General features: G+C 50.5%; 5 protein-coding genes across 5 annotated transcripts; 2 read left to right on the plus strand and 3 right to left on the minus strand.

Annotated features, from left to right (window-relative positions):
* Window positions 1–491: 491 nt before the first annotated feature.
* On the plus strand, window positions 492–2,638 carry STEHIDRAFT_161909 (UROD/MetE-like protein; the record flags this gene model as incomplete). The annotated part of the gene is made up of 13 exons (XM_007309472.1): window positions 492–703; window positions 778–836; window positions 898–917; window positions 980–1,036; window positions 1,115–1,186; window positions 1,253–1,349; window positions 1,443–1,511; window positions 1,574–1,761; window positions 1,854–1,934; window positions 2,012–2,113; window positions 2,189–2,283; window positions 2,353–2,419; window positions 2,582–2,638. 13 exons carry the CDS (start codon window positions 492–494, stop codon window positions 2,636–2,638), a joined length of 1,176 nt encoding a protein of 391 aa, XP_007309534.1.
* Window positions 2,639–3,103: 465 nt separating this feature from the next.
* STEHIDRAFT_161910 (uncharacterized protein) lies at window positions 3,104–3,804 on the minus strand (the record flags this gene model as incomplete). The annotated part of the gene is made up of 2 exons (XM_007309473.1): window positions 3,104–3,359; window positions 3,533–3,804. The coding sequence occupies 2 exons, from the start codon at window positions 3,802–3,804 to the stop codon at window positions 3,104–3,106; spliced, it is 528 nt and encodes a 175-aa protein (XP_007309535.1).
* Window positions 3,805–4,206: 402 nt separating this feature from the next.
* On the minus strand, window positions 4,207–5,894 carry STEHIDRAFT_125248 (DUF500-domain-containing protein). Its single transcript, XM_007309474.1, has 4 exons — window positions 5,625–5,894; window positions 5,472–5,537; window positions 5,015–5,347; window positions 4,207–4,869 (listed from the first exon to the last, which is right to left on the minus strand). Exons 1-4 carry the CDS (start codon window positions 5,794–5,796, stop codon window positions 4,592–4,594), a joined length of 849 nt encoding a protein of 282 aa, XP_007309536.1. The 5' UTR covers window positions 5,797–5,894; the 3' UTR covers window positions 4,207–4,591.
* A 111-nt stretch (window positions 5,895–6,005) lies between these two features.
* Window positions 6,006–8,548, minus strand: STEHIDRAFT_125249 (Phosphodiest-domain-containing protein). Its single transcript, XM_007309475.1, has 13 exons — window positions 8,173–8,548; window positions 8,018–8,108; window positions 7,941–7,954; window positions 7,861–7,878; window positions 7,764–7,803; window positions 7,620–7,706; window positions 7,494–7,543; window positions 7,372–7,429; window positions 7,219–7,303; window positions 7,101–7,162; window positions 6,845–7,034; window positions 6,544–6,779; window positions 6,006–6,486 (listed from the first exon to the last, which is right to left on the minus strand). Exons 1-13 carry the CDS (start codon window positions 8,508–8,510, stop codon window positions 6,181–6,183), a joined length of 1,575 nt encoding a protein of 524 aa, XP_007309537.1. The 5' UTR covers window positions 8,511–8,548; the 3' UTR covers window positions 6,006–6,180.
* Window positions 8,549–8,869: 321 nt separating this feature from the next.
* STEHIDRAFT_172009 (uncharacterized protein) lies at window positions 8,870–11,012 on the plus strand (the record flags this gene model as incomplete). The annotated part of the gene is made up of 6 exons (XM_007309476.1): window positions 8,870–9,267; window positions 9,352–9,633; window positions 9,693–9,771; window positions 9,839–9,960; window positions 10,023–10,603; window positions 10,662–11,012. Coding segments are annotated over 5 exons (1,145 nt in total), but the record flags the coding sequence as incomplete, so codon positions are not given.
* Window positions 11,013–15,128: the final 4,116 nt, after the last annotated feature.

Here is a 15,128-nt window from a genome sequence, read left to right on the forward strand (position 1 = left end):
AACTACGAAGCACTTGATCATGGAACCCAACTGGCATGTTACTCGCAACACAACGCATCTGCTTAGAGCATCATCATGAAGGGTCTGGATATTCGGCATTGCTCTACCTTCTCTTCATTCAGTTTTCATCCAACTTACATTACTTACTGCAGATCACTGAAATAAGTAGCCTCCCTCAGGCTCTAGTAGGTTCTCGTGCTATTTCCGCCGGGCTACACGGCCAGAACTTACAGTAAGATTTGGAAGGTATAGTAAAAGATCAGCACATGTTTTTCGAGATTCCTTTGGCGCTCTTCGTACTTATCGACCATCCCACACAGTACATCTGATCTCAAGCTTCTCCAAGACAAGTGATTCTCAGTAATGCTCTACTAAGCGGATATGACGGCTGGAAGACCACATGCCCACGAACACTCATATATATACCATTAGGGGCAGGGCGCTACGGATACTTTCAGGCCCCAAGATCGGTGTCCTTCTCCACTCTAGATATGACAGCCCAACGTACCACCCCTCCCTTTCGCGCAGAGCATTTGGGCTCTTTCAAGCGACCTGAGGCGGTCATCACCAAAAGGAAGGAGTATGAGCAAGGGAAGTGTTCGTCTGCAGAGCTGGCAATGTGCGAGGACGAGGCGATCGCAGAGGTTGTTAAGCTGCAGAAGGACATGGGATTACGCACTATCACGGATGGCGAGTTCCGCAGGTACTAGTAGACTCCTTCTTCTTCAGCTTGATGAATCGTCGCTGATCAAGCCCCTCACAATTGTCTTCGATCAGGAAATTTTTCTGGGAAGGAATGCTCAACAAAGCGGACGGCATGACTTTCGTCCCCCAGAGTGAATTCGTCGCATCTCGTTCATTCGAATGTCTCTTGCTGACGGAGTATCTGCGCAATAGACCCTCCAGAAAAGTTCTCGGTAAGTGTCAACTTGTGGAGATAGATTATGAGGGCACCCGTAACACAACCGTACCCATACAGCAAATGGCACCAGCGAGATATATCAAGACGCAGCCGGCAGACACCTGGATTTGCACGGTTCGTGAAATAGCTGCATTTTTCACGCGGAATTGCCTATATCGAAGTTCCCTTCACTTCTCTCTACCTTATCTTTAGGAGAAGCTTAGGCGCACCAAAGCTCTTCTTGGCCTTGAGTTTGAGTATCTCAAGACTCTTGTCGGCCGGGATGTAAGTTCTGTTTTCCTTTCCCTCGGCATCTTACCTTCTCTCATCAAACTTATTGATATTGCATAGGAAGTTGCGAACATCAAGATGACTATTAGCCCGCCATCTTACTTCCAATGGTCATTAGGAGACAAAAAGTATATTGAAGGCGTTTACGAGCATGACGGTATGCGCAGCACGCTTGCTCATGCTCATAATGTTCACTGTGCACGCAGAGGCGGGACTTGACGTTGACGAAATTTTCTACCTTGCCTTCCAGGTGAATACTGGCAGGATGTCATCGAAATATACCGCCAGGAGATAGCGGACCTTTACGAGAGGGGCTGCAGTATGTCTCTATCCTGCTTGACTTGACACTCCTGTTGCTCACTTGACCGCCATCTATGCTAGGGGTCATCCAGATCGACGATCCGTATTTGACTTTCTTTGCCGACCCCAGCTTCCAGGAGCGAATGGCTGCTGCGAATATCTCCACAGAGGATCAACTCAGCAAGATGATCCAAGTTCTCAATCGATGTCTTGAAGGTCGAAAGGAAGACATGTGCGTTGGAATTCACCTGTGCAGAGGGAATGCAACGGTGAGGCATCTCGCAATATATGACACTCTACTGATGTGACCCTGGACTGACCCGCTTGCTCGTCACTCAATCACAAATGACTTGCGGACCAGGATGGAACATACTATGCGACAGGATCCTATGAAACTTTAGCAGCGAGACTGTTCAAAGAGTTGAACGTAGACGTATTCTACGTGCGTGTAATAGCAGATATACCACCCTTTCATTTCGCCGCTGATTCCCTCTATACAACTGACTATGAAACCAACAGCTAGAGTTCGACAACGAGCGCTCTGGTGATTTTCAGCCGCTCCGACACTTCCCTCCAAACAAGTTGCTCGTGCTTGGCGTGATCAGCACGAAAGTCGCTAAGGTACCGCCTTGATCTTGATTCTTATCCACTAAACTTGCCATGGGTTTATCGAGTCTTTCTATGTTTTTTCTGTAGCTCGAACGACCAGATGACCTAAAACGCAGGATATACGAAGCTGCAGACATCATGGCTGAGAGCACTGGCCAAACGCGCGAGCAAGCGTTGGATAGGTATGCTCTCCTTCGATCTACATATACTAAAATGCGCATCTTGCTAGCGATACTTATAACGGCGAACAGGATCTGCATCAGTCCGCAATGTGGATTTGCGTCTGTGATGCTTGGAAACCGGTTTGTCTCTCAAGAGGTAAGTGTTATGACGCATAGATTTGTTACTTCCATGAGCCTCGCTTCAATGGCCAGTGGCACGGTGAGCGCATATGCTGGGGGCGTACTATGTGCCGGAGCGATAATATGAGTTAGATTGAGTTTGTATCATCCACACGCTCTGATTCATATTTATTACTAGGATTTGCGAAAGAAGGTCAACCTGTTGACGACAGTTGCGGACGATATCTGGAAATAAAGACAAGCTGGTGCTCACCTTCCCGAAGTCATCAAGTACTTCAAGAACTGTACCAAATATGTACTATAGCAGACAACCAGAAGTGTCCATTATGCGTGCTCACTTCGATGTGTGGTGCTCGATACCTACGTTGGCGGCATGATCATACCTCGCATGGCCCACCAAGGTTCACCCAAGTTTGAAAAGCAATGAAGGGTGCAAAGGAGGTTATAAGCTTGACAAGCGCCCTAGCTGAAAGAATAGCTCTCCTGGTGAGTTCGTTTCGCTTCTAACGTAAGTGAAATCTTGACCGCGCTATCTTGAGTTTCAAAGTGTAATCCTTCTTTGGTTACTGCCTACCTCAAGGCCTCACGGTCGACCAAGGGTTGTTCACACTTCTTGACAAGCAGGCGACCTCTAGCCTTCATCGGTCATAATTATGCCTCCTGCACGAAACGAAAATAGTCTCCTTGAATACAAGCCGGTCTACCCACCAGCAGCACTCTTAGACATCTCCTTTCTGATCTGTCTCCTTCTCTCAACAATAGCCCATGTCAACACAATCAAGTCAAGCATGCCCAAAGCTGGTGTTGCCACGGTGAACTTCGAGTCATTAGGTCCGCTCGAAAATAGTCCGCCAAGACCTCTGCGTTTCTCGTGATATTGCGCGATAACGTGCCCATCTGCTTCCAGCTGTGAGTGCAACAAAGGATGATTGTGGTCAAAGTCCATCGCGAAGCTCCTGAAGATGAATGCAAAGAGTCGAAGAGTACGTACCGAACAACCATGTCTGTCAGATTTCCATTCATACATTCGGGAATCTGGACCTGTGAATGTGTAGCGCCTCAAATAAGAAGTATAAGCTTGTCACCCAAAAAGAATGTAGAGTGACCGTGATAGTCTGAAGACACTGACCTTCCTAAACCATGTCTCTCAAGCAATTCCTTGCTGTCCACCAATCTTCCATCTGGCCACCGCACCTTTGCCTTCCCGAACGTCCCCCACTCAATGATAGCGACGTCCACTTCACTAGAAGCCATCATAGATCGAGTAATGTAAGTCGTGGGTGGGGTGAAGATGGAAGACCTCTTCGCGTGGACCCTGTAGATCGCTTGTTGGCTTCGTGAGTCGACGAAGGTGCAATCTTGGACATCGTATTGGGCATTCGAAACGACGACGAGATCCATAGGAAGGCAGCTGGTTGAGGAGCGATGTACCAGGAGTGGTAGGCAAGGCGCAATGTGGTGATGGAAAGCTTAAAGATAGAACGCTTTCAAGCTGTATAGCGATGAGAACTCTGAAGTCCTGGCTTTTATATCAGCTAGCGTCGTAGCACCGGCGTCTAAGCTGTAAAAGAACCCTAATCCATGTACTAGGGAGCTCGCTTGCAGCGTCATGACGCATGTTCATCAATGCTATCATCTTTCTTTATTGCTATGATCAGCAGTAGCCTCCATCGACCCGATTCCTGGGGGCAGTGCATCGTCAACGATGACAGTTGGGCTGCAGGCAGGTCACAGGGACGTTATGCATCCTCGGGATTGTATATTGACAAGATGATGGGTTGCCCCTCACGATTTGTGGGGGAGCGGGTATGCGCAGTGCAGAGTGCTTTGTCTGCCGTCGAAAACTGGAAGAAAAAGACGATGTAAACGCGCATCAAGATCATGAACATTCTCTTCGTCGTACACTGGCAACGCATAAAAACCTCCGAACTACACGGCGAAAGGTGAGGGTAATCTGCTCCAACACTTCAGCCTAGCACATATAACACAACGAGAAAGGGGAATATATCCATGGACGAAGAAAAATCAGTAGGATGAGGTAGAAGAAAGCCAATTTAACGACAATTAGAAAAGGATAGAGAAGGGATATGACAGAAAAGAAAAGAAACGCAGCGTTCAAATATAGAAGACCAGAAATATAACTCCATCCTGCCTCGCCCTCATCCGCAGAACCGATGACCTATGCGATTTAATGCCCCTCAGCGTCGAAAACCATATGACTCCCTTGCCCATGGACAGGGACATGTTCTCCGGTCTCCGTAGGCACGTACGCCTGCTCCGGCAGCCCACTCTCGTCCAATCCCTCCGCTGCTTCGATAATCTCGTACAGCCGTGACGCGACTTCCGGTGGAGGGACACGGCCGCCAAGGATATCACGTGCGGGAATGGGTGAGCCGTAGAAGTCGCGGTTGGCGTCTTTGCGTTCGATAAGGACAGTGCCTTCGAGGGAAAGACCGGCAAAGAGACCTTGTTGATTTCGAATGGACGTGATGATCAGTATATTGTTGGGCCACATGCATGGGTGCCACACTCCATCAATCGCATAGACGGGCATGAAGGCGTCGCAGAATACTCTGAGGGAATCATGGGCTAGATAAAACGCGGAACTCACCTTTCGACTTCGAGTATGAGAACATAGGCGCAGGATGTGCCAAACTAGCCTGCACACTCCCTCCTGTTCCAATAGGTCCCGCAGCGGCACTGACATTGCCTCCTATCGTCACATTTCCTCCCATAGAGAACGCACGCACCGCATCCTCACTGTTCAAAACAACGACGAAGTCGGTGATGTCGGCTCCGATTTGGAGACCCCAGCCGACGCCCCCTGTTGCGATACAGGAGGGCGCGGACCAGGACCCGTCGGGGAGACGCGCGATAACGAGACCTGAGCCAGCTTTGCCGGAGAAGACGAAGCCAGCTTTGAGGACTTGGAAGACAGCGAGGCCTATGAAAGAGTGAGACGAGTGAAAAGAGAATAATGTGTTTATGATGGGAATGTGAATGAAATGAAAGATGTGAAGACAATATGGTCAGCATCTTGAGCTATAATACAGTATTAAGAGACGCACCTCTCGCTCTATGCAAGACAGCTTTGGGTATCGAGTTTAATGCGCTCTCTGGGTTCTCTGGGTCGGCTGCAATACACAATACGAGGATCAGTCGCTATTGTAGGCGCCACCCGCTATTGACAACACAGAGTCCAACGAAACAGATCCACGCACCCAAAAAGCTGGCTAGGATCTTCGCAGCCTTCTCCGCCTCACCAGGCAAAGTGAACCCCTGCATGATATTCTGAGATCCTGCGGCCACCCGATTACCTCCCTCCTTCATAAAAGCGGTGGCCTGAATGCCTGCCTTTTGCGCCCCAGCGCGAAACTTATTGAGCATGGACATGACAAGCGGTTACTTTCGCTAACGAAAATGGGTTTAAGATACGATAGACTATACAGTGGTGAGAGTGAGGAAGACGGACGAGATGAGGAGGCAGTTGTGGCTCTGATGTAGATGGCTCACCGCGGCTGCTGTGCTGCTGATGACGCGTGTCGGCATCCGCCGCATCGCAGAATCACAGTTCTCGCCAGAGGAGCAGCGCGATGAGATAAAGGAAATCAATTCTAGTAATCTACGTAGAGGGCAATTATATACAGTAAGATAGTCGAAACCGATCCAAAGTGTCCACACTTCGCAGAATATATCCACCAAGCACCAGAAAATGGGAGTCCCCATACACCACAGCCAACACAGAAACAAGAGCCTGGCCCTTTATGGACACCACGACTAGAAGTACGGATCCCAAAAGCCCTCCGTTCCATTGTTGTGGGCCGCCCACTTCTCGATCCCAAGTAACTTCATCACCAGACCATAGATCTCGACGTTCTGGAATGGGTCCATCACGTAGGTATCGTCTCCGATATGGTTCCATCCCTTGTTCGGTCGGCCGAGTGCTCTCGAGACTAGAGACGAAGAGGAGAGCCATGACGATGGCGAGCGGGCTTGGTGGAGTGCTTTTGCGACAGCAGTGAATGGCCCGTGAGCGACAAACATCGCACGCATGGATGGGTCGTTGTTGTCGTATCCATGATTCTACAACGGCTTCCGGTCAGGATAATATACCTTGCGACCAAGACGAACATCACTTACTCCCTTGGACAATCCAACGTCACCCTCCTTCCTCGTCGTCAGGACATAACCCATCTTCGGAACAATGTACACAGGAGCGATTCTCGCGCAGTGTGCGAAGTGATACCGTTCCGGCATGGTTTCAGGTGTATAAATATCGAACTTGTCGCTGTTCTCGGCGGCCGCATCGAGTAGAATGTCAAGGTAATGGGTGACGTTTGCGCCCGGCCTGAAGTGGAGACCCATGGATGGCCAACCTATCAAATAGAAGATCAAGACCATGGGCGGCGGATTAGTATGAGAGTACGTGTATCGCACATACCGTCCTCATGTCCAACCTGGCTCCAACCTTCTTCTCCTAGTATCTCGTCCATGTAGACAAGCTCGGGATGGCTCGTGTCCGTCATCCCATGGTCACTCACGAAAACAACATCTACGATCTCGGTCAGATTGCGTGCAACGAGACTGTCATGGAGGTCCTTCGCGAAGCCGTCTACATATCCTAACGTGTCCTGTAGGAGCATTCTGCGCTCAGTATAAAGCCCCAAGAAAGAGAAAAGGGTGGAAGGAAACCCCACATTGACGAGTTTGGAATAGGGGCCTGTAAGATGCCCTGCTTGGTCCAAAGAAGGCTCATATGCTATGATAGCCGCAATATTAGAAGGTGGGTCAACGGAGATATAAGTGAGCACCGACCCATGATGAGTTGAGGTCGGTCCGCAAAAGGCATATCAATCCACGTCATGATTTGATCGTGCTTCTCGCCCAGCGGAACCTTGTCCTGCAGTCGTGTCAGACGAATAAGACCATTGATCGCATAACTTTGATATCAAGCTTTGACTGACTGACTTTCCACGGCAAGAAGTGCGTAGGCGATGCCCCTGACATAGTTTTAGGTGGGCCTGGCCTAGATTAAAGAATGTAGACGTTATAAGCCCTCCGACGGGACAGCGGCAGGTGAGGATACGTACCACATAAGATTCGCATTGATAACGCCAGCTTTATTAGCAGTTTCCCACATCTAGTATGTCCATCCAGACGAATGCAATGGCCTTCAGCTTTGCCGGGGAGATGGGAGGCAATTGAGCGAAGCTTACAGGTTCACCATACCACCAGTGGGGGTTCCACGAAGACTCCTCACGGTTGTAGTGGAATTCGGTGTCAGTCTCGGCATCCCAGAAGTTCTATATGAGTTGGAGAGGTGAGTACCAAAAGATGTTATTGAAAGGTACCATCCATACATTTGCCACGATGCCGTGAGATTCGGCGTAAAGCCCGGTCCTGATTGAAGATAAATATGAGCACACGGCGAATGAGGAGGCGAGCAAAGACACCCACATCAAAGCCCAATGATTCCTTCGTAGCCACCGGTTTGTTCAGCGTGATACAGTGCATTAAGCGAGACGTGATGCACTCACGGAAAGGTGAGAGTCTAGGCAGATGTGAGCATGAAGGTGAGCTGGCCGTGTCAGGGCGAAGCTGAGGTGACGCTTACCGGAAAGATAGGCCTCATGTACTTCGCTCGTACTCCCTGCCGGCTGATGTCTAACAGGTGCGGGGTTAACCCTCTCTCCAAGTAGTCCGCCCTGCCCACCAGACCCATTAGTACAAGACTGTCCCATGAGAGATTGTTTAGAGTAGTGTACGCACCTCAAACCGTCAATTGATACAATAAGCACTGTCCGCTTGAAATCATGGGTCCCATTCGACCGTACCGTCTGTCCGTCGAAATGCATCGCCTTTGCTCTCTCCACGGTCTTGTACCGCATGTAATATATCGCCCCAGAGTAGGACGCAAAGAGGAGCGATATAATGGCTGCACCGACCGCGACCATCTTCCCCCATGACCATGAAGAATTGTCTGACTTCTGGGCTGGATATCCACCAGATTCCCTGGTAGGAGTATCGGTCCGCCCGGATAGAAGACCTTGACGCTCTTCTGATTCGTCGAGCTCTTCCTTGAAGTGAAATTCGTCTGGCATATCCATAGATGAGTCGGAAATGTGTTCCTTGAACTTAGAGGACACAACGTGAGCCATGATGAAAGTGCTGAGCAGCCACTTTGCTGCGTGACCTGTGCGCGCTAAAGAGGGCGAGGATGTTTGTGCTTGTTAGGATCCGAAGCCGTCGCCCTGACGGGTCAGCCTCTATTTCCTTTCCGGCCATGAGTTTCGGCATTACGGGAAAATGGCCGACACCACCTCAACTGAGTCCACTTAAGTGCTTCGTCAGGTCTCTAAAGCCGCTGTTTACAGCAAACTGTCCACAGCCTTAGTGGACCCGCTCTTTATTTATACCGCGGCCCATAACTTATGATTGGCGCTTGAACCTCTATTCCCTCCGCAACCCATGCTCGAACTCTCACCATCTCACCCTCTGTTTCGTCGTTCTGGCCGATGGACTCAAACCAGCACTGGCTCGCTGATAGCTTCGTGGTCTGGGGCTTCTGTCTCTTTTACTTGTCGTGCTAGCAGCACGAGTGCGGTGCGCATTCGAATGGGTGCTTTGACGCAGCGCAAAGACAGGGAGAATGGGGGAACACCCATGATTGCATGTAGTGTCTCGGGCGCAGATGGGCAGCGATTGGTATTGACCCGCGAACCACTTTGTGGTGACCCGGTTCTCACGCTGCTCAAGGAGAGCGATCTGCTACGAGGGGTGTCGAAGGATGGGACACTGGATGTGACAATAACGATGATAGATTGGGCATCGGTGCTTGAGTTGGAAACAATCGTGTTCGAGACAGTGAGTACACTCATCTTCTGTCTTTCATGCACCAGGTTAACCTGGCTCTCTTCCTCTCTGTTCATGCACGGAATACGTGCATAGGCAGATGGAGACTTGCCAATTGTCCCAGCCAGCGACGCCCAAGCGCTGCAGGTCCTGTTCGTTGGAGACTCGATGCTCTGCGGTTTCACCGACGGTACCAGACAAATCCCGAACGGATGCCTAGATGCATTTCCCTACCTCTTTTGGCGAGATCTAAGAAGCTATCTCAGCTTGAACATCGCCGTCGACGTCGTCGCATTACCAGGAGTGACGCTGGTAGACCACCCAGATGAGCATGACAAGACTACGGTTGTGAGGGGTATGGCCCACAAATTTTTCAAGGTAACTCATCCACGTTCGTCCTCGCGACGCAACCATCTCACGGTGAACTCTCCTGCTAGGCATTCCCTTGGGATAACGATGGACTAGACCAAGTTATAGACTCGGGCAGGAAACCTTCTGTCATCGTGATTGCGCTCGGTGTGTTCCTCTTTGCCCTTCTTCACGATTCTACCGAAATACATGCTCACGGTCCCTTGCCCATTAGGAACAAACGACGAAGCTATGGGGGTATCCGCAGAAGACTTCATAAACACAATGCGAGCTTTCGTCACACGACTGCTAGTTACCGATACGAGCGCCCACCGTGTAAAGCACATTTGTTTCATCGTAAGCTCCGTCCCTTTCGTGTGTCACATTGCACCGAAACTGATGATACACCTGGTCACCAGCATCCTTTCAAGGACTTCGGTGACGTCCCAGAAACCTCACTTGGACCAAGCTTCCCTAAACTTCTGGAAACACTATCCCGAGACTTCCAACACGCTCAGAAGGACATCACCCTCCATTCATGGGACACCGGTGCAGTCTTGTTACAGGAGCATACGATTGACGGGATACATCCTACCGTCGAAGGCCACCGTATTCTTGGCCAGGAGTTGTCTAGAGTGCTGCTTCCCATCGTAGCTGGCATGTCGTACGGTGGTGTAAAGTAGGCTCGGACTCCGATCATGGAGGCAGATGATGGCCAGTTAGCTGTAGACATTCCGCACGTTCATACTTAACCCATATAGATATGCAGTGTTATGACTGGCTCCGGACACTTTAATGAATACTTACCGTACGGTTGGGTGGATACTGGTGGATATCGCCTGCGGCAACTCGCCACATTATTACTCGCCACACCGCACGTCCATCACCAGCGCCTAATCGCCGTTGACGTCGATGACACGGAGAGGTTCCGACGGCTGACACACCACGCACACCGGCGGACACCAACTGACACTGCGTCCAGGAACCTGCCCTTGCGAAGGTGTGTACCTTTTCCCACTAGTGAGACCGCTACATAACCTTACATAACAAGTAAATAGTCAAACAGGCCGAACATCCGAGTCGAAGCTCATCGCCTGTCCTTGTGAACTTCTCGTAGGTTTACCGTAAGGAGCAACACCACGCACTGTACCCATCTAGTTGCGCGTACGACTCTGATGAATCTTGGTCGACCCAAAATAATAGGATACGAGATGATTTCCTCGAACATCCAAAACAAATCCATACTCGCTCTGACCGACGAGCTGGTCCTGCGAGTCTCCAAATTCAGTCACGACGTTGACCTATCCGCAAACGCAGAATAACATAGGCAGGCTATCAGGAATCTGTACTCGCTGGCTCAGACCTGTCGAAGACTCAGAACGATTATACTTCCCGCGATCTATTCGACTATTTCTTTCGTTAAAAGCCCCCTGAACGAAACCCTTCGCCTCAAGTCATTCCTCGGTCTCGCAGCCGCCAACGGTCGTCTCTGTCAAGACCTAACCATCCAGATAGGAGGAGACTCTCAGTCAAATACAGACTTCCTTCCACTCCTCGACGCCTTCCGGTCTGCCTGTCGCCACTTCACCAACTTACGAACACTTCGTCTCGACTTGATCATCCCGACCGGCGCTCCCGATGCAAAGGGTGCTCGTCGCGAGACTACCTCCTCTACTGGACTCGCAGCGAATCCACTCCCTACGAAAATGAAACCGGCTCAAAAGACCAGCTGGGGAAAGCTGTGTGCCTCCCTCCCATCTTCCCTCACAGAACTCAAACTCCACGGTTTCGAATGGGAAGACGCCGCCCACGGCCTCGGTAAAATTCGCATAGCTCCATAAGGACAGCGTACTTCAACCTTGCGACAACTTTCCCCCTCTCCGAGGCCTCTACTCGCTTCACCAATACACTTCCCAACTTAACCCATATCAGTTTTCCGAGTTCCTGGTGGTTCCAAAAGTACCTGTGGAGTTTTGATGACTCCGGCCTTCTCCGCGAGACCTCAATCCAAAGTGTCACAACATTCAGCGGCTCGGAGTCGTACCAGCGTGTGGTGCAGGGTCGCATTGCAGACTCACAGTGGTTTCAGTCCATGAAGACGCTTCTCCGTTCTCGGGACACCCTCGAAGCCTCCGGAGCGGACTCCCATCTTTTCCTCGGTGGGGCGACTCGCCTAGTACGTGGTGTCGGCATGTCGATGTTCTACTTCTCCACATTTGTCAACATCACCACGCTATTCTTGACCGATCTAGAGTTCAGAGACGACGTGGATACCCTCCGAGCTGTCCTGGGGCTCTTCTTCGCATCTCCCCTCAAGAGCCTTAACCTGGATGACTGCCGCGACGTTCCACAAGATTTTCGCAAGATGCTGGAGAAAGGGTACCGTGGTCGTGGGTACTTATGGCCGACACTGAGGACACTGTCGATCGACCAGTGGCTGACGTGCAGTGGGCGCGGAGACGAGGATATCTTCGGAAAGATGGACTGGGAGGAGCAGGATCAGCCTGACATTCCCCATTGGGGACCGGAAGCGCGGAAGAGCCTTGAAAGTATTGCGATCAAACGCAAGATTTCTTTGAAAGGAGAATGGAATTGGTGGGAAGGCTATGGTTGATCGTGGGTTAGTGCGCTCTGTCCTTAGCGTCGAACTGTCGTCTCATCCTGCAGAAAGATATTTTGTTACAAGTGTGGCAATGCCAAATTTGATATTTGATCTACTTACATTCTTGATATGCTCGCTCAGACAATCATGGATTCTCCTCACATCTTCTCGTCTTTCACTGTATACTATACCTATTAGACTATAATTCACCGTCACATCCACCAGCTCAGTTAGCGTCCTTTGGAAAAAGCTCGAGACTGCAATTTATAATACTCTAAGCATATTCATCCATGCGCGATATAGCATTCGTCCAGGTAGATTACATAGTTTTCTTATGTATACCCACTACATATCTTGTCCTAAAGTGGGCGAATGATGGTAGGCTCTGCAACTCGCCACACGAACTCCTGTGGCGAACGGGCGCCTAATTTTACATGCCAGCTGCTCACCCGCTTCTGCAGACCTTGCACCCGCATCCAGCTTCGTCCACGTCCACCAGGCCAGAGTTTTGTTATTGTTTGTCAGTGTCCTGCTGATAAACTCCCCTGCGGTGGTGCAGTTGTCCTGACATGAAGGTAATGTCACTAGACTCGAAGGTTCACCGTCGACCTGCTCTGCTTACTCGTTGATGTGACTGCCCTTTTACAGTCAACAGAAACCATGGCAAGCGCATCCTTCGTGCGTTCCTATAATAATTGTCCACAAAGTTTTGAGGAATTGATCTGAAGTCCTTACGGCTGCTAGATCGGCGCATTCATGCCTTTGGAACGCCGATGCATGATGCTATATCTGCCCGACGAGCTTCTCCTCTCAATATTCTCATACGCTCAACGACCAAGCACCATCGATCCAGATGTCAAAGAACGCAAGAAGTGTTACCGCCTTCTATACTCTCTGGCCCAGAGCTGCCGAAGATTTAGGGCCATCCTGCTCCCCTCCATTTACTCGACCGTTTCCTTTGCCCAACACCGACCATCCTCTCGTCGTCTGGGTATATTTCTCGAGCTGGCAAGGCCATTCGGACACATTTGCGAGGATTTGACAGTTGTAATCAATGAGGATATGAACCCTCTGCTTCGCTTCCATGCCCTCCGCGATGCATGCCAGCATTTTACGGCTCTACAAGTCCTATGTCTTGATCTCCTATTTCCGGATTCTCCAGGACCGTGGGGAGTTCGTAGAAAGACCGACAATCGTACTGGACTATCCTCCGAGCCATCGGCCGTCAGAATGGGCAAATTCCAGAAAATAGGCTGGGCTAAATTGTGTACCGCCCTCTCTCCTTCACTAGTCGACCTTCGACTCCACGGTTTTCACTTCGAAGACGCTTCGAACGGCCTGCGGGGAGAGGCACATCTTCCTTCAGTAAAATCCGTCCATTTCGATCTCGCCACGACATCCACACTCTCCCTTCACTCCTCGCGCACGTTCTCTCAAACGTTCACTGGCCTTAAACACATAACATTTCCGGACTCGTGGTGCTTCTCCCCAGAATGGGTTCGTCGAGCTTTTGAACATCAGAGGCTCGAGAGCATCACGACATTCAATCATATGAAAGGTCAGCGCCATAGAGGTCATGTATGCGCTCTGACCACGGAATGTCGATGGGCCGACTCAATGCACGTCCTACTCAAGTCCCAATCGGAAAGCCTTGTGTCGCTCCAAAGTGACGCTTTGCTTTTCCCCAAGTTGGCCTTCCGATTGTGTCAAAGTCCTCGTATCATCACATTTCCCCAGCTCACCTCGCTATCCGTGACTGATTTGGCGCTATGCCATGATATGAATAGGCTCGCCAGACTCCTGAGGCCATTCCTTTCGTCGCCCCTGCAGTATCTCTCTCTAGCCAACTGCGAAGATACCCCGGAGGGTATCTGCGACTGGCTCGAGGACGGCTTCTACAATTCTGGGTACCTCTGGCCCACCTTGACGAGACTGTGTATGGATCAATGGGAGACCAGTGCTGGTCCTGGAGATGAGGACATCATTATAAAGCAAAATTTGAGAGGTAGTGATCTGAATCAGCCTAGCTACCCTCATTGGAGACCACAGTCTCGGAGGAGGCTAGAGCATCTTTCCATCCAACGCGGAATTGTTCTTGAGGGAGAGTGGCAGTGGTTCAAAAGGAACGGCTGGTCTTGGTCAGTCTTCAAAGTTATGTTCGTGCCGGATGATGCTGACAACAGATTACGATAGATGTAACGAGCTGTAGTAGTTTCGATTGTCCTTGTGTGCCGGTGTAACCATCCAAAGAACGAGTTGCATCTCAATTCTGCTCGTTATATACTCCGTTTGGCTTCTACCATCTATAAAGTTTCTCTGTCGTTGTATATTCTCATCGAGCACTTGACAGTGATTAGTTCTCCACAGATTGATACAGTCATATGAATTGAGCACCACCATCTCAGCCTTGATCCAAGGCGCCCCCGTCAAGGTCATGACCAACGTCAGCGGCAAAGAAACCTGGAAGAAGATCACCCCGCAGTCCACCGTGCCCACCAACTCCATCACTGGCTCCGTCTTGTCCCTCGCGGACTACAGCGCCTTCGTTAGTGTATTCGCCTACACCACCACTCTCAACCAGGCGAGAATCCCACCGTCTACTACTTCACCTCTACCCTCACCGCGACGCCATCCTTCACGACTAGCCCGGCGGGCCCGTTCAGCTCTAGCAGTGCGGAGGTCGATTTTAGCAGTATCAGCAACCTGGCCGGACAGCAGAGCCTCAACTCTGACAGCACGCTCACCATTTCGGCCCTGTCGCTTGGCTTGAACGACGGTGACATTATAACCGCGACCATTGACCGTCAATTCACGTCGAAGATCAGCCTTGGTGGCACGGGTTACTGGTTGGTGTTCACCGTGACGGCCTAAAGAGGTATGCCTGATGTCTGTCCGAACTCGCGGGGGGTTTTTTTTGCACTGT

Source organism: Stereum hirsutum (assembly GCF_000264905.1).
Source record: "Stereum hirsutum FP-91666 SS1 unplaced genomic scaffold STEHIscaffold_17, whole genome shotgun sequence".
Taxonomy (NCBI): domain Eukaryota; kingdom Fungi; phylum Basidiomycota; class Agaricomycetes; order Russulales; family Stereaceae; genus Stereum; species Stereum hirsutum.

What these genes read in the sequence shown, in the direction of transcription:
- STEHIDRAFT_125248 (XM_007309474.1), bottom strand. Translation starts at nt 5,796, where the DNA reads ATGTCCATGCTCAATAAGTTTCGCGCTGGGGCGCAAAAGGCAGGCATT. An exon ending in TGTCTTGCATAGAGCGAGAG is followed by an intron (nt 5,348 to 5,471) that starts GTGCGTCTCTTA and finishes ACTCTTTCATAG; the next exon opens with GCCTCGCTGTCTTCCAAGTC. An exon ending in CTCATACTCGAAGTCGAAAG is followed by an intron (nt 4,870 to 5,014) that starts GTGAGTTCCGCG and finishes GAAATCAACAAG; the next exon opens with GTCTCTTTGCCGGTCTTTCC.
- STEHIDRAFT_125249 (XM_007309475.1), bottom strand. Translation starts at nt 8,510, where the DNA reads ATGGATATGCCAGACGAATTTCACTTCAAGGAAGAGCTCGACGAATCA. An exon ending in CTCACGGCATCGTGGCAAAT is followed by an intron (nt 7,707 to 7,763) that starts GTATGGATGGTA and finishes CAACTCATATAG; the next exon opens with AACTTCTGGGATGCCGAGAC. An exon ending in CGCACTTCTTGCCGTGGAAA is followed by an intron (nt 7,304 to 7,371) that starts GTCAGTCAGTCA and finishes ACACGACTGCAG; the next exon opens with GACAAGGTTCCGCTGGGCGA.